General features: G+C 43.4%; 1 protein-coding gene across 1 annotated transcript; it reads left to right on the top strand.

Annotated features, from left to right (window-relative positions):
* Positions 1-921: 921 nt before the first annotated feature.
* Positions 922-19075, top strand: LOC129852876 (myosin heavy chain, striated muscle-like). Its single transcript, XM_055918494.1, has 12 exons — positions 922-1552; positions 6007-6125; positions 6288-6455; positions 6804-6908; positions 7187-7309; positions 7589-7814; positions 8365-8465; positions 17436-17590; positions 17760-17886; positions 18103-18228; positions 18691-18778; positions 18970-19075. Exons 1-12 carry the CDS (start codon positions 1483-1485, stop codon positions 19056-19058), a joined length of 1497 nt encoding a protein of 498 aa, XP_055774469.1. The 5' UTR covers positions 922-1482; the 3' UTR covers positions 19059-19075.
* The last annotated feature ends 1362 nt before the right edge of the window (positions 19076-20437 follow it).

Raw genomic sequence — 20437 nt, 5'->3', positions numbered from 1 at the left:
TTCGGGGGTAGCCTCTAGGTGTCGGGTTAAGGTCACTACACTATTTATCATTTCTCAGCCGTTATGTTTAGGTTAGGTTGTATTATGATCAAGGTCATTGCATTTACATTTCATTCAGTATACTGTGGTGACATCGTGAAACTATATGAACTCAGTCCAGATTATCATTGTCACGCAAGCATATCAATGCATCTTTGTACGCTCTTCTTTCAGTTGCCATATGTGCCTTTCACGTTGATGGTTTTTACAGAACGGCTCCTTTTTTTGACTGACTGATTGATAGTGATGGATTTGATGGCATATGTCCTCATTACAAACAATCTCATTAGATTGGGTTGCAAAACAATCATATTGTATAGTATTATGTTGTTTTTGTTGTTCAGAGTGTATGTATGTCCTCATCACTTTAAGTACTAGATTAGTAAATGTTATCAGTTCTAAATGATTAACTCTAACAGCCCTAGTTATCACTTTAAGGGATGTAGCAGAAGTATCGTTATTTGCATTGTTAGGAGGAAACTTGAGCTCCATATTAGCAGGGATGTGTCAGTGATACCATGCTGTATGTGTTTTTTTCTTAGACTACCTTCCCTTAGCAGGGTAGAACTTTTAATGAGATTTTAGTCAGGGTTGTGGAATATCTGTGGTACACCACTGAGAAGAAAAGGTGTAGGAGTATCAGAAAATAGATCATACTTTGATATTATTTTATTGACACTGTTCCCACTGAGCACACCCTGGTTGAATCAACAATATGTCCACGTAATTTCAATGAAATTGTATTGAAACAACTTGGAATAGAGGTTGAATTGACCAGTGGGTTTTGTCTTTTATGATTTGAAAACCCGATTTAAAATAATAATGACTTGATTATGAATTAATTACTGGTTGACTGAATGGGCGACCCAATATTCTTCTTCTTCAAATAACTGTTATCTCCTCTTTTTTTTTCTCTACTGCAATTCAGCTTTTAGCTGCGAATGTGTACAAGACAGACTAACTAATAATAAAACCTTGATATATTAGTGACAAAAAATGAGTTAACAATAAATGTCAGCCGATAGGCTGTTGTTTCTCTGTTCAAAGCCTTTCACTATGTTATGCTGTCAGTAACCTCGTCCTCAGGCTATTGCGCAGTTGGGAAAAGGTGTCTGGGAACGAGATTATGCTGTCAGTAGCCTATTTAGTATTGATGTGTGAGATATGTAATGACTAATAGATTGCACTGACTTCTACTTATCCGATTCCTATTAGTGCTCAAGTTTTAGTCACATGCTGATAAATATTTAAATTTAAAGATAGGCTACTGTTTCCATTACATTATTACCTCACGTGCCTGAGGCAATAAAACGTATCTCTGTTTTATTATGACGTCGAAATAGAATTATATCAATCCATGACACGGTTCGTCTATGCGTGGCAAAAATCTATTGAAAAGCGGCGATTAAAAAAAAAGCATATTACAGCGAAAGGCAGGACAGTATGCAGTCAGCGGATACAAAGGCAACGATACTGACTCTGCAAGAGCAGCGGCTCCGCGTGCAACAATTAGGTAAAAGCCAGAGCTAGTTATGTCCAGCGTGCAACAATTAGGTAAAAGCCAGAGCTAGTTATGTCCACCGGTATTTCTAATAGTTATATAAATGTACACGTTTAGTGTACATATAATATAATTCATAATTAGTAATGTAATATTCCACATTGAAAATATAACAGGCCTACTCTACTAGTCGTGAAGTCCTATCACAAACCACTGTAGCCTATATACTGTGTATATATATACAGTTCCCGTCAAAAGTTTGGACACACCTACTCATTCAAGGGTTTTTCTTTATTTGTACTATTTTCTACATTGTAGAATAATAATGAAGACATCAAAACTATGAAATAACACATGGAATCATGTAGTAACCAAAAAAGTGTTAAATAAATCGATATATATATTATATTTGAGATTCTTCAAAGTAGCTACCCTTTGCCTTGATGACAGCTTTGCACACTCTTGGCATTCTCTCAACCAGCTTCATAAGGTAGTCACCTGGAATGCATTTCTTAAAAGTTCATTTGTGGAATTTCTTTCCTTAATGTGTTTGATCCAATCAGTTAAGCCAATATGGAAAATTTCAAGAACTTTTAAAGTTTCCTCAAGTGCAGTCGCAAAAAACATCAAGTGCCATGATGAAACTGGCTCTCAAGAGGACCGCCACAGGAAAGGAAGACCCAGAGTTATCTCTGCTGCAAGGGATAAGTTCATTAGAGTTACCAGCCTCAGAAATTGCAGCCCAAATAAGTGCTTCACAGAGTTCAAGTAATAGACACATTTCCACATCAACTGTTCAGAGGAGACTGTGTGAATCAGGCCTTTATGGTCAAATTGCTGCAAAGAAACCACTACTAAAGGACACCAATAATAAGAAGAGACTTGCTTGGGCTAAGAAACACGAGAAATGGACATTAGACCGATAGAAATCTGTCCTTTGGTCTGATGAGACCAAATTTGAGGTTTTTGGTTCTAACCGCAGTGTCTTTGTGAGACGCAGAGTAGGTGAACGGGATGATCTCCACATGTGTGGTTCCCACAGTGAAGCATGAAGGAGGAGGTGTGATGGTGTGGGGGTGCTTTGCTGGTGACACTGTCTGTGATTTATTTAGAATTCAAGGCACACTTAACCAGCATGGCTACCACAGCATTTTGCAGTGATACGCCATCCCATCTGGTTTGCGCTTAGTGGGATTATCATATGTTTTCAACAGGACAATGACCCAACACACCTCCAGGCTGTGTAAGGGCTATTTGACCAAGAAGGAGAGTGATGGAGTGCTATATCAGATGACCTGGCCTCCACAATCACCCGACCTAAACTCAATTGAGATGGTTTGGGATGAGTTGGACTGCACAGTGAAGGAAAAGCAGCCAACAAGTGCTCAGCATTTGTGGGAACTCCTTCAAAACTGTTGGAAAAGCATTCTAGGTGAAGCTGGTTGAGAGAATGCCAAGAGTTTGCAAAGCTGTCATCAAGGCAAAGGGTGGCTAATTTGAAGAATCTCAAATATAAAATATATTTTGATTTGTTGAACACTTTTTTGGTTACTACCTGATATCATATGTGTTATTTCATAGTTTTGATGTCTTCACTATTATTCTACAATGTAGAAAATAGTAAAAATAAAGAAAAACCCTTGACTGGTACTGTATATATACAAATGAAGTCGGAAGTTTACATACACCTTAGCCAAATATATTTAAACTCAGATTTTCACAATTCCTGACATTTAGTCATAGTAAAAATTCCCTGTCTTAGGTCAGTTAGGATTACCACTTTATTTTAAGAATGTGAAATATCAGAATAATAATAGAGAGAATTATTTATTTCAGCTTTTATTTCTTTCATCACATTCCCAGTGGGTCAGAAGTTTACATACACTCAATTAGTATTTGGTAGGATTGCCTTTAAATTGTTTAATTGATGCTAGGGGTCAGATTATTATTTATTTTTTAAATAACGTTCCCAAGGAAAACTGACTATTTCTCAGGTCCAGATCGTAGAATATGCATATAATTTACAGATTAGTATAGAAAAAACTCCAAAGTATCCAGAACTGTCAAAATATTGTTTGTGAGTATAACAAAACTGATTCTGCAGGCGAAAACCTGAGAAAATCTAAGCCGGAAGTGATATATATATATTTTTTATCTGTGTTTCCTGTCTTTCTTCCATTTAAAGGGGTATCAACCAGATTCTTTTTCCAATGGCTTCCTCAGGCTGTGACCAGGCTTTAGACATAGTTTCAGGCTTTTATTTTGAAAAATTAGCGAGATTTTTCAAAACTAGTCAGGTGTCCTCAGATTAGTTCCTGCGGGCGAGAGGGTAGCGCTCCATTTTCTTTTTCTCTCTTATTGAGTAGGTTACGGTCCGGTTGAAATATTATCGATTATGTTTGTTAAAAACAACCTGAGGATTGATTATAAAACATACTTTTTGGAATTTTCGAACGGAACGAGGCTTTGGTTTTCTGAACATAACGCGCAACCCAAAGGGCGTTTTTTTGTTATAAAAGTAATATTTATCGAACAAAAATAACATTTGTTGTGTAACTGGGAGTCCCGTGAGTGCAAACATTCGATGATTGTCAAAGGTAAGCGATTAATTTTATTGCTTTTCTGACTTTCGTGACCAAGCTAACCAAGCTAATATTAGGCTAACTGTTCTAGCATTGATTGATACACTCACAAAAGCTTAGATTGCTTTCGTTGCAAAGCATATTTTCAAAATCTGACACGATAGGTGGATTAACAACAAGCTAAGCTGTGTTTTGGTATATTTCACTTGTGATTGCATGATTATAAATATTTTTAGTAATATTTTGCGCCCTGCAATTCAGCGGTTGTTTAGGAAAATGATCCCGTAAAAGGGATCCGTAGCACAGAGAAGTTCACTTCGGTCAAATGTTTCTGGTATCCTTCCACAAACTTCCCACAATAAATTGGGTGAATTTTGGCCCATCCTTCCTGACAGAGCCGGTGTAACTGAGTCAGGTTTGTAGGCCTCCTTGCTCGCACATGCTTTTCAGTTCTGCCCATAAATTTTCTATAGGATTGAGGTCAGGGCTTTGTGATGGCCACTCCAGTACCTTGACTTTGTTGTCCTTAAGTCATTTTGCCACAACTTTGGAAGTATGCTTGGGTCATTGTCTATTTTGAAGACCCATTTGTGACCAAGCTTTAACTTCCTGACTGATGTCTTGAGATGTTACTTAAATATATCCACATCCTTTTCCTCCCTCATTTTCCTCCCTGCCATCTATTTTGTGAAGTGCACCAGTCCCTCCTGGAGCAAAGCACCCCCACAACATGATGCTGCCACCCCCGTGCTTCACGGTTGGGATGGTGTTCTTTGGCTTGCCAGCCTCCCCCTTTTTCCTCCAAACATAACTATGGTCATTATGGCAAAACAGTTGTATTTTTGTTTCATCAGACCAGAGGACATTTCTCCAAAAAGTACAATCTTTGTCCCCATGTGCAGTTGCAAACCGTAGTCTGGCTTTTTTATGGCGGTTTTGGAGCAGTGGCTTCTTCCTTGCTGAGCGGCCTTTCAGCTTGTGTCGATATAAGACTTGTTTTACTGTGGATATAGATACTTTTGTACCTGTTTCCTTCAGCATCTTCACAAGGTCCTTTGCTGTTGTTCTGGGATTGATTTGCACTTTTCGCACCAAAGTACGTTCATCTCTAGGAGACAGAACGCGTCTCCTTCCTGAGCGGTATGACAGCTGCGTGATCCCATGGTGTTTATACTTGCGTACTATTGTTTGTACAGATGAACGTGGTACCTTCAGACGTTTGGAAATTGCTCCCAAGGATGAACCAGACTTGTGGAGGTCTACATTTTTTTTCTGAGGTCTTGGCTGATTTCTTTTGATTTTCCCATGATGTCAATCAAAGAGACACTGTGTTTGAAGGTAGGCCTTGAAATACATCCACAAATACACCTCCAATTGACTCAAATGATGTCAATTAGCCTATCAGAAGATTCTAAAGGCATTACATCATTTTCTGGAATTTTCCAAGCTGTTTAAAGGCACAGTCAACTTAGTTTATGTAAACTTCTGACCCAGTGGAATTGTGATACAGTGAATTATAAATGAAATAATCTGTGAACAATTGTTGTAAAAATAACTTGTGTCATGCACAAAGTAGATGTCCTAACCGACTTGCCAAAACTAGTTTGTTAACAAGAAATTTGTGGAGTGTTTGAAAAACGATTTTAAATGACTTCAACCTAAGTGTATGTAAACTTCCGACTTCAACTGTATATATACTGTATATATATATGAGAGAATGGCTATCAGTCACACCTTGACATAATTGTATTGCAGAATATATGATACATAAAATGTACTCCATTGCCCATGAAATGCTCTAGATTGCAGTGATTGTATTTATCACCCCTCTTGTGCATGTTGTTTGATTACTTTTCCCTGTACATGATATCCACCTGGGTTCAGAGCTGCAGACCCAAGCAGAGTACAATGCTGCAAAAGAGATCTTAGAGAATGATCAGAAAGCTCCACAAGGTGGAAGCACCCTGGGCAGGTCACTGCCCAAGCCTGGACCATCAATTGATGTAGGCTTACATAACTTGAGCTCAGGCAGAGAGAGAGAGGTGGCAAGCTTGTAGCGACCCGTGCATAGACAATATTAGCTTTGTGAAGGCATCTAATGTTTGTAATAGCCCAGTTGTACATGCCAACTTGTATATAATATGCCAGCGTGTGTGTGTGCATAGAGTGTTGTGGAGTGGGAGAAGCGTCGACAGTGTACTCTGATAGAGCAGCACAACAAGCTGCAGTTTGCTGTCAGGGCCAAGGAGTCACAGCTGCTGGAGATGGAGCCGGATATGAAGGTCCTGGAGCTGGACTCCATACCGGATGATGACGAGCAGCACTACGACCAGGTGACACTATATAGGGGACAGGGTGCCATTTGAGACATCCCCTTTAAAGAGATAGCTTCTCACAGACTCAATTGTCCTCAAAAACCTATTGTAGAAGAAAGCAGTGTGAACCTTCAGAACCATGGACAGCACCACACACAGTTTTAACTGCTTAGTGGAGTTAGTGTGTGAATGGCCTTGTCCATGGTGCTGAAAGTTGACATTGAGTGACCTTGACCTATTACAAGACTCAAGTGAATGATGTCTAGGATCTAGGATCCAAGCTTTTCAACTGCACAGTCATTGGCCTAATATGTGTTTAAGATTGTTCTTGTGTGTTGACGTTTCTGTTCTATTGTCCCTTGGTAGCATGTGAGACAGCTGGAGGACAGCCTAGAAAACATGACCATCAAAATCACAGAGGCTGAGAGGATCCAAAAAACCTACCTGCGAGTCTGCGACCACCTACATCAGGTGTGCAACACTTACACATTCACAGATATCAGCCTTTCTTTGTGGACATTAAATCTAATTAAATGGTCAACATTGAATTCAAGTCTCCCTTGGGAGATATGCTGCGGTCAGTGTGACTACGTAGGACTGGCAGAGTTGTGTCTCTAACGGGACCCCACTACTTTTGACAAGAGTCCTGGTCAAAAGTAGTGCACTATATAGGGAATATAATCCATTTGGGAAGCAGACAAATCCAGTTCCACTGTAACCCTTGTTTGGGTTATTTGTTCCTGGTTCAGGAGGTGTGTGAGATGCCCATGGCTCCGGATCAGCTGCAGAACTCAGTGGCCGGCGGGCAGTCTGAGCTAGGAAAGGTGGCGCACATGTCTCGCACCGCAGTGGCTGCTGTGGACTGCACTAAGGTGAGGCAAATCTGGGGGACCGTTAGCTTTTAGCTCCCACTTGCCTATTGTGTGCTGTTTACTTGTAAGTGCTATCAAGTTTATTACACACGTTGGCTACATGTCTTCGTATGATTGGGAAGAAAACAAGAGAAAAAAGGTCAGGCTCATCTGAAATACCAGCCATGACTCGTCATGAACTCCAGTATGTATTTTCCCATTGCAATTGTATGACGTGTCTGTCTGTCTGTCTGTCTGTCTGTCTGTCTGTCTGTCTGTCTGTCTGTCTTTCGCCACCAGAGTCAGCTGGTTCATGTGGAGAGGCAGCTATTGGTGGAACGCAGAATGATGGAGAAAGAGTTGACTGAAAGGAGGGGAGCGAAAGAGAAGGAGGTGGAGGGCAGGCTGGAGGGAGAGAGGGAGGGAGAGCGACGGAGCAGCAGAGTAGCCCAGAAGTTGAAAGAGCAGGTGAGAGAGGAAGAGACGGAGAGAGAAACGGCGGGGGAGCTGGAGGGAGAGACGGAGGGTGAGACAGAGGAAGAGAGAAATAGGGAGGGAAAGGGAAAGAGAGGGATGGGCCTGTGTGGAACAGAGAAAGAAAGAGAAAGAGAGAGAGAGACAAATAAAGAGTGAGAGGGATGGACCTGTGGGAAACAGCGAGAGATCAGGAGAATGTAAGGAAAGATTGAAAGTGAACATGTTAGTCAAGACGGACACTTAAATGCCAATTGCAGTCAGTGAGTGTTGTTGTTTTATAGGGTAGGAGAGGGTCGTCTGCCAGACTGGCTGAAGATACAGCCCTTATCAGATGTATTACATCAGATGATCTTACACCGCAGGCACTTATGTATTAAAATAAACACAGTAAATATCAGTTCGCCGATGTCCAAATAGTACTCTATCTTGAAGACAGTAGTATTCTGAATCATACATAACTTTGCATGAGCAAAGGCAATATGTAATGATATCCATATTCAGCGTGCTGCCCGTTTTCAGGTGCTCTCATTATATTTCCCCATGTTCAGGATTGAGATTGATGCTGAAATGATTTGTGTCTGTGTCGTGTTCTCCTGCAGCCCAGCAGACCGTCACGGCCCCCATTACTACACAGTCCGTCTTCAAACTGGTGGAGGATATTGGTGCTCTGAGAGAAGCCCTCAGCTGCACTGATCTGCAGGTATGGTGGCCCACGTGGATCATTTAGCCCTATTATATGCAACTTCTAAGAAGCACTCTAATAAGCAACGTGTTGCCTATCATGAATCTACTGTTTTAATGTAAGCCACTGTTGCAAACAGCCCTTTGTTATTTCCCATGACACATTGATGTAGTTGTTTAATTTTGTTGAGTTATGTTGCAGTAATATCTAACCACACTGGGGTGTTGTAGTTTTTATTAAATGTAATATATTAGAACGCTTACGGTATGTGTGACATTACAGAAAATACAAAGGTATTCAAACACACCCTAGGCCTGGTACCTGACCTGATAGTCTCTCTGAACAAAAAGTAAATCCACACGCTGCCAGTGATGGAAAAAGTACCCAATTGTCATACTTGAGTAAAAGTAAAGACACCTTAATACAAAATGACTCAAGTAAAAGTGAGTCACCCAGCAAAATACTACTTGAGTGAAAGTTTAAAAGTATTTGGTTTCAAATGTACTTAAGTATCAAAAGTAAATGTCATTGCTAAAATATACTGAAGTATCAAAGTAAAAGTATAAATCATTTCACATTCCTTATATTTAGCAAAGCAGACGGCAACATTTTTCTAGTTTTTATTTATTTACAGGCAGCCAACACTCAGACATCATTTACAAACTAAGCATTTGTGTTTAGTTAGTCCTCCAGATCAGAGGCTGTAGGGATGACCAGGGATGTTCTCTTGATAGGGACCATTTTCCTGTCTTGCTAAGCATTCAAAATGTAACGAGTACTTTTGGGTGTCAGGGAAAATGTTTGGAGTAAAAAGTCATTTTCTTCAACTCCATATATACACTGAGTGTACATAACATTAGGAGCACGTGCTCTATCCACGGCATAAACTGACTCAAATCAGATGTATTTATGAAGCCCTTTTTACATCAGCAGATGTCTCAACGTGCTTATACAGAAACCCATATTAAAACCCCAAACAGGAAGCAATGCAGATGTAGAAGCACGGTGGCTAGGAAACACTCCCTAGGAAGGCAGGAACCTAGGAACAAAGCTAGAGAGGCACCGGGCTCTAAAAGGTGGCCAGTGTTCTTCTGGCTGTGCCGATTGGAGATTATAAGAGTACATGGCCAAGATGTTCAAGCGTTCATAGATAATCAAGGTGGTTATAGAGGGTGCAACAGGTCAGTACCTCAGGAGTAAATGTCAGTTGGGTTTTCATAGCTGACCAGGGGAATCCAGGTGAAAGCTATGATCCCTTATTGATGTCACATGTTAAATTCACTTCAATCAGTGTAGATGAACGGAAGGAGACAGGTTAAAGAAGGATTTCAGTGGTTAAAGAATGACCTCCAGGAGGTCATTTTGCAGGGCTCTGGCAGTGCTCCTCCTTGCACAAAGGCGGAGGTAGCGGTCCTGCTGCTGGGTTGTTGCCCTCCTACGGCCTCCTCCACGTCTCCTGATGTACTGGCCTGTCTCCTGGTAGCGCCTCCATGTTCTGGACACTACGCTGACAGACACAGCAAACCTTCTTACCACAGCTCGCATTGATGTGCCATCCTGGATGAGTTGCACTACCTGAGCCACTTGTGTGGGTTGTAGACTCCGTCTCATGCTATCACTAGAGTGAAAGCACCGCCAGCATTCAAAAGTGACCAAAACATCAGCCAGGAAGCATAGGAACTGAGAAGTGGTCTGTGGTCACCACCTGCAGAACCACTCCTTTATTGGGGGTGTCTTGCTAATTACCTATAATTTCCACCTTTTGTCTATTCCATTTGAACAACAGGATGTGAAATTTATTGTCAATCAGAGTTGCTTCCTAAGTGGACAGTTTGATTTCACAGAAGTGTGATTGACTTGGAGTTACATTGTGTTGTTTAAGTGTTCCCTTCATTTTGTTTGAGCAGTGTACTAGCTAAGGATTAATGACACATTGACAATGGGGCAACAGAAGGGCATATCAAGGGGAGGATTCATGATATGCACGCATGACCTAGTTTTAACTTGTAATTAACCGATGTGTATAAGCGACGAAATAGGCGCCCTTATTATTTTCGGTTCCACCAGGTCTTGTTTGTGACTACGTCACGTATTTTCATATCTGAGCGAGGGGCCCATCCTGCGGACAGGCTCATCCCCTCAAACCCCAGAGGCAAGACACAGTCCTCTGATATGGGAGTCCAAATACAAAAGTATTTTCCCACTTTGGTTTACTTTATTATCGTTCTTGATTTTTCGTTTTTCGTCATTTTTAGGTTCATGATAAGCAGGCAGATATGGTGCACAGTTTTTTTTATTTATATCGATGCATCATCGGGAATTTAAGGTCATAAGTCTCAATGTAAACGGACTGGGTAGTGCCATCAAGAGAAGTAAGGTAATAGCAAAGATGAAACGGGAGAGAGTTGACATACTATTCTGGCAGGAAACTCACATCCACACCTGAACACGAGAAACTCAAGAAAATGGGATATAGGAACACTTTTTTTTCTTCTTACAAAATGGGTAGAAGGGAAGTTGCAATCTTGATCCCAAATTCAGTTAATTTGAGTTTATGGTAGAAATAAAAGACAAGGAGGGTAGATTTATACTTGTTAAATGTAAACTGGATAACAAGGAAGTTACATTATTTAATGTATATGCACCCCCAGGGAGTGACATGGTCTTCTATAGGAATGTGTTTGATTTAATTGCCACAGAAACTACTAGCACTCTTATCTGTGGAGGGGATTTTAACACAATTCTAAACTCAAAATTGGACAGCACAAATCAAAATAGGAAAATGAGCCTAGTTGCCTAAAAGATCAATAGGATACTGCAGGATCTAGGACTGCTCGATGTATGGCGTGACACCCACAAGACCGATAAGGAATATACTTTTTACTCAGCCCGCCACAATGAATACTCCAGGTTAGACTACTTTTTTATGTACAGTGCAGATAGACACAGGCTTAAGGATTGTAGGATCGGGCAGAGCGACTTATCAGATCATAATGGAGTTTACCTCACTCTACACCTTAATAGCAAACCAAGAAATACTATATGGAGACTTAATACAAGCATGCTGAATGATCCAGCATTCAAGGAATCAATAAAGACAGAATTGAACATCTATCTGGAGAATAATGATAATGGGGAAGTATCTCCTGCTATATTGTGGGATGCAGCTAAGGCGGTTATTAGAGGAAAGATCATAGCCACATCGTCTCTCAAGAAAAAGATTAAAGCACAGAAACTGCTGAAATTACAGGAAACCCTAAGAATCTTAGAACGATCTCATAGTCAGTACAAAGACCCTCTTATATTACGAGAGATTCAAAAGGTAAAACAGGAAATTGACGAGATTTATAGAGAAGATGTAGAGAAAAAGCTCAGGTTCCTGAAACAACAATATTATGAAGCAGGCTCAAAGGCAACCAAATTACTAGCATGGAGACTCAGGAAACAACAAGCACAGAATACCATTTTTAAAATAAAAGACCCCAAAACAAAAAAGATCACATGCAAATTAGATGAAATACAGAATGCATTTGAATCATATTACACAAATCTGTACAAGCAACCAGAGAAGGCAGATGCACAGACAATAGAGCACTTTTTGAACTCACTTGATCTCCCCTCAATTGGGACAGAGCAAAATGATAGACTAACTTTAGAAATATCCACCGAAGAAATTAATAAAGCAATATCTCAACAAAAAGTCAACAAGTCTCCAGGCACTGATGGCTTCCCTTCAGAATGTTTCAAGGCCTTCAGAGAACAATTAGCACCTCTACTTAAGGCCTGTTTTAACTGGACTCTGAGGGAGGGGGGTGTCCCACCGTCATGGAGAGAGGCCATCATATCTGTAATCCCAAAAGAGGGTAAAGATAAGAAAGAATGCAGTTCATATAGACCTATCGCAATTCTTAACACAGATTATAAACTATATGCATCAATAATAGCCAAAAGAATAGAGAACATAATCCCAGAATTGATTGACGGAGATCAAACTGGTTTCATACAAAATAGGCAGACACAGGACAATATAAGGAGAACACTACATGTCATGGACCACATTACTCAGAATAAGACAAGTGCAATATTAATCAGTCTAGATGCAGAAAAAGCATTTGATTCAGTGGGATGGGATTACCTATTCCAAGTTATGGAAAGATTTGGTTTCAACAAAGAAGTGATACAGTGCATCAAAACACTGTATTCATGTCCGACCGCTAGAAGAAAGATAAATGGACATTTGACACGAACGATAAAATTAGAGCGAGGGTGTAAGGACTGGGTGTCGGAGTGCGAAGTCAAACGCAGGAAGCAGAGGGTGCAATAACAAATGTTCCCTTTTAATGAACACTGAGAAACTAAAGTCACCCTTCTAAATGCACTGGGTGCTCACAAAAACTACCCCAGATACGGGGGGAATGAAAGCAGTCCAGTAACCACGTAGACACGTAGTACAAAACAGACACCACGCTTAACAACTAATAATCCCGCACAAAGAACCGGGCGGGCCGGCTGACTGATAAGCCCCACTAATTACCAACAAATGAAAACAGGTGTAACAATAAACACATAAGGAGGGGGAGAAAAGGATCAGTGGCAGCTAATAGGCTGGTGACGACGAGCGCCGAGCACCACCCGAACGGGAAGGAGAGCCTGCCTCGGTCGGAGTCGTGACAGTACCCCCCCCCCTCTGACGCGCGGCTCCCGCAGCGCGCCGACACCGGCCTCGAGGTCGACCCGGAGGACGAGGTGCAGGGCGATCCGGATGGAGGCGATGGAAATCCCTCAGCATAGACGGATCCAAAATGTCCCCCACCGGTACCCAGCACCTCTCCTCCAGACCGTACCCCTCCCAGTCCACGAGGTACTGCAGGCCCCTCACCCGGCGTCTTGAGTCCAGAATGGCCCGTATCGTGTACGCCGGGGACCCCTCAATGTCCAGAGGGGGAGGAGGGACCTCCGGCACCTCACCGTCCTGCAGGGGACCAGCTACCACCGGCCTGAGGAGAGACACATGAAACGAGGGTTAATACGATAATAGGAAGGGAGTTGTAATCGATAACACACCTCGTTTATTCTCCTCAGGACTTTGAAGGGCCCTACACACTGCGGACCCAGCTTGCGGAGGGGCAGGTTTCGGGTCGAGAGCCAGACCCTGTCCCCCGGTACAAACACGGGGGCCTCACTGCGGTGGCGGTCAGCACTCCTCTTCTGCCGTCCACTAGCTTGTTGGAGGGATTCCTGGACGTCCCTCCATGTCTCCTTAGAGCGCTGCACCCATTCCTCCACCGCAGGAGCCTCGGTCTGGCTCGGATGCCATGGTGCCAGGACCGGCTGGTACCCCAATACACACTGAAAGGGGGACACGTTAGTAGAGGAGTGGCGTAGTGAGTTCTGGGCCATTTCGGCCCAGGGGATGTATCTCGCCCACTCCCCTGGCCGGTCCTGGCAATACGACCGCAGAAACCTACCCACCTCCTGGTTCACTCTCTCCACCTGCCCATTACTCTCGGGGTGATAACCGGAGGTCAGGCTGACCGAGACCCCCAAACGCTCCATAAACGCCCTCCATACTTGGGACGTGAACTGGGGGCCCTGATCAGAAACGATGTCCTCCGGCACCCCGTAGTGCCGGAAGACGTGGGTGAATAATGCCTCCGCAGTCTGCAGGGCTGTAGGGATACCGGGCAACGGGAGGAGAAGACAGGACTTAGAGAACCGATCCACAATCACCAGTACCGTAGTGTTCCCCTGAGACGGGGGAAGATCGGTCAGAAAATCTACGGACAGATGCGACCAAGGCCGTTGTTACAGAATCCCGCACCAAATGAATGGAGTCAGCAGGAGCAGCGGCCAACCCTCTTCCATCGATGGAGGAACGGGTGCTCCATCATACCACCGTTCTCCACCGTATCGGATCGGCGATGGATTCTATGATGGAGCGAATGGACCGATGGGAGAGGAGTGGTTTTCTCTCTCCACCTCCGGCTCTTCCTACCCAGGACTTTCCATCCCCCGGCTCCAGCCCTCTCCGTCTGACACTCCCGAGGGATTATGATGGAGCGGCGGCAGGGTGCCAGGGGTTCTTACTCCAACTGGAATTGTACCTTGCCACCGTAAGACCCACTCCCTCGAGAGAGGAGAGGGTGAGTGTCCTCGTCTCCTGCCTCACGGGTCGTGCTCTGGAGTGGGCGAACGCAGTCTGGAATGGCCCAGACTCAGCGAAGGAGCACTACCCAGAGTTTTCCCGCCGTTTTTGTGCTGTGTTTGACCACCCTCCAGAGGGCCGAGTGGTGGGAGAACGACTATTCCATCTCAGGCAGGAGAAGAGGAGCGCCCAGGATTACGCGCTAGAGTTCTGGACCCTGGCTGCAGGATCTGGGTGGAACGACAGATTGACCATTACCGGTGTAGTCTCCGGGAGGACGTCCGTAGGGAGCTAGCATGTCGGGACACCGCTCTTTCCCTGGATGAGTTGATTGACGGCCGATCTGTGCTGGGGGGGTCCGTCTGGGAGTCGAGATGGCAGGCGGAACGCTTCTCGATCACCCCAGGTGAGTCAGCACCAAACTCACCCAGAACCCCCTGTTGGTCACATGCTTGTCTTAATTTTTTTCCTTACATTTTTTCCATCTTCCCAGCATAGGGCGCTAGTCGATTCAGGCGCAGCTGGGAACTTTATGGATCGCGGACTCGCTCTTAAGTTAGGTGTTCCGCTTGTGCCGATAGATTCTCCCTTTCCCGTGCACTCCCTAGATAGCCGGCCATTAGGGTCAGGGGTGGTCAGGGAGACCACGGTTCCCCTGGACATGGTGACGCAGGGGAATCATAAGGAGCGTATCAGTCTGTATATTATTGATTCGCCTGCGTTTCCAGTGGTGCTAGGGATTCCCTGGCTGGCCCGGCACAATCCTAAAATTTCGTGGAGACAGGGGTTCTCCAGGGGTGGTCAAAGGAGTGTTCTGGAAGGTGTGTGGGAGTTTCCATCGGTGCCACATCGGTGGAAAGTCCAGACCAAGGCCGTTGTTACAGAGGGGCAAGACAAGGCCGTAATCTTTCACCCACGCTCTTCTCCTTGTACCTCGAACCATTAGCACAGGCAATAAGACAGGACCCAACCTTAGAGGGAATAACAATAAGAGATAGTGAACATAAGATATGCATGTATGCTGATGACGTTCTGTTATTCCTTAAAGACCCAGGCTCAAGCGTACCTAGATTGATGGATGTTCTACAAACATTTGGAACATATTCAGGGTATGTGCTTAACGTACACAAGACCCAAGCCCTAGTATATAATTATACCCCACAGGAAGAGTTGAAGAGTAGGTATAACTTCACCTGGACCTCTTCATCCATTAAATATCTTGGAGTATACCTACCAAAAGATACACCCAAACTTTATTGCATGAATTACGATCACATCAACAAGAAAATACATGATGACCTAGACAGGTGGAACTCTCTTCCCTTAGATCTTAGTAGTAGAATTGAAACAATCAAAATGAACATCCTGCCGAGGTTACTGTATTTGTTTCCAATCACTGCCCATAGAAATCCCACCTAAACAGTTTAGGGAATGGGATAAACGGATATCAAGGTTTATCTGGAACAGTAAGAGACCAAGAACTAGATATACAACATTACAATTACCAAAACACTGTGGGGGTATGGCCTTACCAAACCTAAAAGATTATTATGTGTCAGCCCAATTGAGACCTCTGGTTTGTTGGTGCAATTCAAAATACGAATCCAAATGGAAAGACATCGAGACTACTTTGACAGGGATACCCATACAGTCAGTTTTGGGAAATAAGGACATGGTAAAATAAATATACAATAGACAAAATCAGTGGATTAATTTCTCTCTGAAGACATGGTTTAGGGTAGTTAAGCAAAATAATTTATACAGAGAGATCAAACTGCTGAGTTGGCCCGCATACGACCCCAGCTTCATCCCTGTAACTCAGGACAGCAGATTTAAACAATGGACGCAGAAAGGCGTCACATCATTCAGTACAATTATAAGGAATGGGAACCTAGATAACTACCAGGACCTAAGTAAAAAACATGGCTTGGATAAACAAGATTTTTACAGATACCTACAAGTCCGACACTATTTCTTAAGGGAGATAAAAGTGACTGACCCTCGAGCACCTCCAAAATTAATCCAAGTATTCACTACCGCATACAACTTGGGGAGTAACAAAAAAACGATTTCAAATCTCTACTTTGGTATTCAATCCTCAAAGAAACATTCTACAAACTATATTAAAAATAAATGGGAGGAGGAACTTAACATTGAAATAACTGATGAAACATGGTTGAACATATTAGAGACTCAACAAAGCTCCACCAACTCAAGATCATGGAGAGAATTCTGTTGGAAGAATGTCATACGTTTCTTCATAACACCTAAACTGAAATCAAAACAGACTGACTCACCACACCCTTGTTGGAGAGAATGCGGTCTATTGAGGGCGGACCACTCTCATATCTTTTGGTCCTGCCCCGCAATCGAAACTTACTGGGGAGAAATAAGATCTAACATTGGAAAAAATAATGGGATTTGACATAGAACAAACATTCATTTCTTTGTATTTGGGTGAAATACCTGATAACTTACACAATAGAGAAACGTACCTCTTGAAGGTCCTACTGGCAGCCAGTAAAAAGGCTATCACTAGGAAATGGCTACAAAAAGACCCTCCCACAGTGACACAATGGATAGACATTGTAGAAGAAATACACCACATGGAGCGTATGACCTTTGCTTTAAGAACTCAACAGGAGAGAGGTCAGGAATACTGGGAGAAACGGGTTTCATACTTGGAAAGGGTCTAATTCAAAGATGCTAATGTAACTAATATGATGGAATGATGATGAAGGTATGAAGTGCACTGTAACTGCCAGATCTTTGTTGTTCTTTTATTTTACTTATTTGTACTTTCTTTGTGTTCCTACAATAAAAACAAAGTATTAAAAAAAAAGAAGGCCACCAGGGAGCAGCTACACACCAAGATGACCCAGTGTGAGGAGCTGGTCAGAAAGAGCATGGAGACCTTGGCTACCCTTGATCTCCAGTACGCCCAACTCAAGTTCAGCGCCGGACCCGGCTCTGACAGGTACAGTAGAGCCACAGAAAAGTAGTACTTCTGCGTCATCCATAGAAATAGAGGAGAAGTCCTGAAGGTCCTTCAGATCTCAGGCCTCAGACCTTCTTCTCCAATGGGTTTTTGCAAAAGGAGGCGAGGAGAGAGCATGCGAGGAATCGAGGAAACACAATTGAGATTCACCCTCTGTGTTTTCCTCAAGGTTTGAGCAGGAAGAGGACCGTTGCAGCCAATGGGAAGCCAAGCTGGGCAAGGCCCAATCTGTGCTGCATGGGGTGGAGCAGGGTGTCAACAACCTGTGCTTCAGGATTAGCTGTGTGCATGTGAAGGTAGCCATTTTAGATGGACAGCTCAGTCTCATCTGGCCCTTTTGTGGTCACCAAGAAAAACAATCCCCTGGTCACCTATCAGCCAGAAAATGTGTTTGGGCATTCCTCAAGGCTCTGTTCTTGGACCACTACTGTTCTCATTATAGAAACTAGCCCTTGGTGATGTTATTCAGGAATAGAGAGGATTCTAAAGCAAATGTTTTTGCCTTGCTTTAGGACTCTCCCAGGGAGTTGGGGGATCTGGATGCCACCGAGAAGCTGAGGGAAATCGGTGTCCGTCCGCTCACACTGCAGACCACAGCTTCAGAGAAGACTGAGGAAAACTCTGCCGACCATGAGAAGGTGACACACTGGTTTAATTTCATTCCCTAGCTCTGATTGTCCTCCCTTAGCTCTCATCTCTGTCTACATCTTCTCTGAGCCCGAGTCTCTCAACTCTCCCCTCAAAGCTTGAGTTCTCACTTTTTCTTTCTGGTCTCACCTCTGATACTGTGGTCTCAGTTAGGTTCAATCTCATCCCTTATCCGTCTCCCCTGTGGTCTCACCCCTCTCCCCTGTGGTCTCACCCCTCTGGTCTCACCCCTCTCCCCTGTGGTCTCACCCCTCTCCCCTGTGGTCGCACCTCTCTGGTATCATCCCTCTCCCCTCACCCCTGTACCCTGTGGTCTCACCCCTCTGCCCTCACCCCTCTGGTCTCACCCCTCTCCCCTGTGGTCTCACCCCTTTCCCCTCTGTTCTTACCCCTGTGGTCTCACCCCTCTCCCCTCTGGTCTCACCTCTCTGGTCTCTTCCCTCTCACCTCAGGTGTGGAGCTCCCTGGAGCAGAGCATCATGATGGAGCCCAGAAACCCCAAGAGGGCCAGCAGCCCAGTTGACAACAGCGCCTCAGAAGGTATGTTTTTTTTTTCTTGGATGTATTGTTCTGCATGGCTTTAAGTCTATTGTAAACAACAGCTTATTAACAGCTGGTATCCATTCCTGTATGTTTGCATAATGGCTGTTTAGTGCTTTGCTAATAGTGTTTTGTTGTTGCTTGTTGTGTCTAATAGCTCCTCTATCACCTGCTCCCTTCTTCCGTCTCAGACACGTTCCAGTTCCGCAGCCTGGAGGAGGACTGCTCCCTGTCCCGAGAACCCAAGAAGAAAGCCCCGAGGGGCACCAAGAGGAGCTAGAGGCACGTTTCAGAGAGAAGGACCAGACAGCCTGACAGCTGTGGCCCTCTACATCCTACAGGGAGTAAGGCTGAGGAAATAATAAACGGACTCGTCGTAGGATTTCGCTTTCTTTGTTGTCTACTTCATAGCTGAGTTTCTTACTGCTATGTTAAGGATTTGGTAGGGTCACAAATCAGGGAGATTAGAGTAAGGTCGAGTTAAAAAAAAGTTATGTTTTTACAATCTCTCCGCCCCTCTCTGCAATTAGGTAACACTTGCATACGTTGACGCGGCAATTCATAAAACACATCCTCTGGGATATACTCAAACGGTGGAAAAACAGTGCGCTGGAGTGCGATAGTGTGAGATCGCACCTCTCATAAACCATTGGGTGGTGGCATTAAGCAGAACATTCTGAAGTGTGGCGTGTGTAAGACGGAGAGGGGGATATGGAACCGTGGTTGAATATGAGAGGCAGAGGAATATGAACGTGATGGAAGAATCTGGTGAGGAGATGAACTAGTAGGGGAGTTGAAAGAGGAGTGCTGGATGGGAGGGACAGTGGCCATCTTGCTTAAAGGCTTGGTTTGACATTCCCTTTGTTTATAAGTCTATAAACATACAGAACTAATGATTCCCCCTCAGTAATAAACACACAATACAAACCGAACCTTGATTAGATAGACAGCTATTTAGGTAAAATTGGATCAGAGAGATGGAGACATGGATTGGCATGTGACTGAGAAAAAGGGGTCAATATAATATAATACTGTAATTGGGTCATGCATGGAGTAGAGCAATGTGAAACATAGAGTCCAAAACTGGCTGAGGCAGGTGATACAGCGACTAGGGAGCTTCTGTATCTGGAACTGGAACTAACCAAACTAAGGCTGCATCCCAAATGGAGCACCCTATTCTCTTAATAGTGCACTACTTTTGACTACGGCCCAATGGGTGCCAATTAGGATGCATTTTAAACTATTTCCTCCTGGAGGGAGGAGACAGAAATATATATATATATACGTATAGTGTATATACAGTTGAAGTCAGAAGTCAGAAGTTTACATACACCTTAGCCAAATACATTTTAACTCAGTTTTTAACAATTCTTGACATTTAATCCTAGTAAAAATGCCCTGTCTTAGGTCAGTTAGGATCACCACTTTATTTTAAGAATGTGAAATGCCAGAATAATAGTAGAGAGAATGTTTTATTTCAGTTTTTATTTCTTTCATCACATTCCCAGTGGGTCAGAAGTGTACATACACTCAATTAGTATTTGGTAGCATTGCCTTTAAATTGTTTAACTTGGGTCAAACATTTCGGGTAGCCTTCCACAAGCTTCCCACAATAAGTTTGGTGAATTTTTACCCATTCCTCCTGACAGAGCTGGTGTA

Source organism: Salvelinus fontinalis, chromosome 4, assembly GCF_029448725.1.
Source record: "Salvelinus fontinalis isolate EN_2023a chromosome 4, ASM2944872v1, whole genome shotgun sequence".
NCBI classification, from domain to species: Eukaryota; Metazoa; Chordata; class Actinopteri; order Salmoniformes; family Salmonidae; genus Salvelinus; species Salvelinus fontinalis.
The sequence above is the reverse complement of the archived record's forward strand: the minus strand, read 5'-3'. Positions and strand labels throughout refer to the sequence as shown.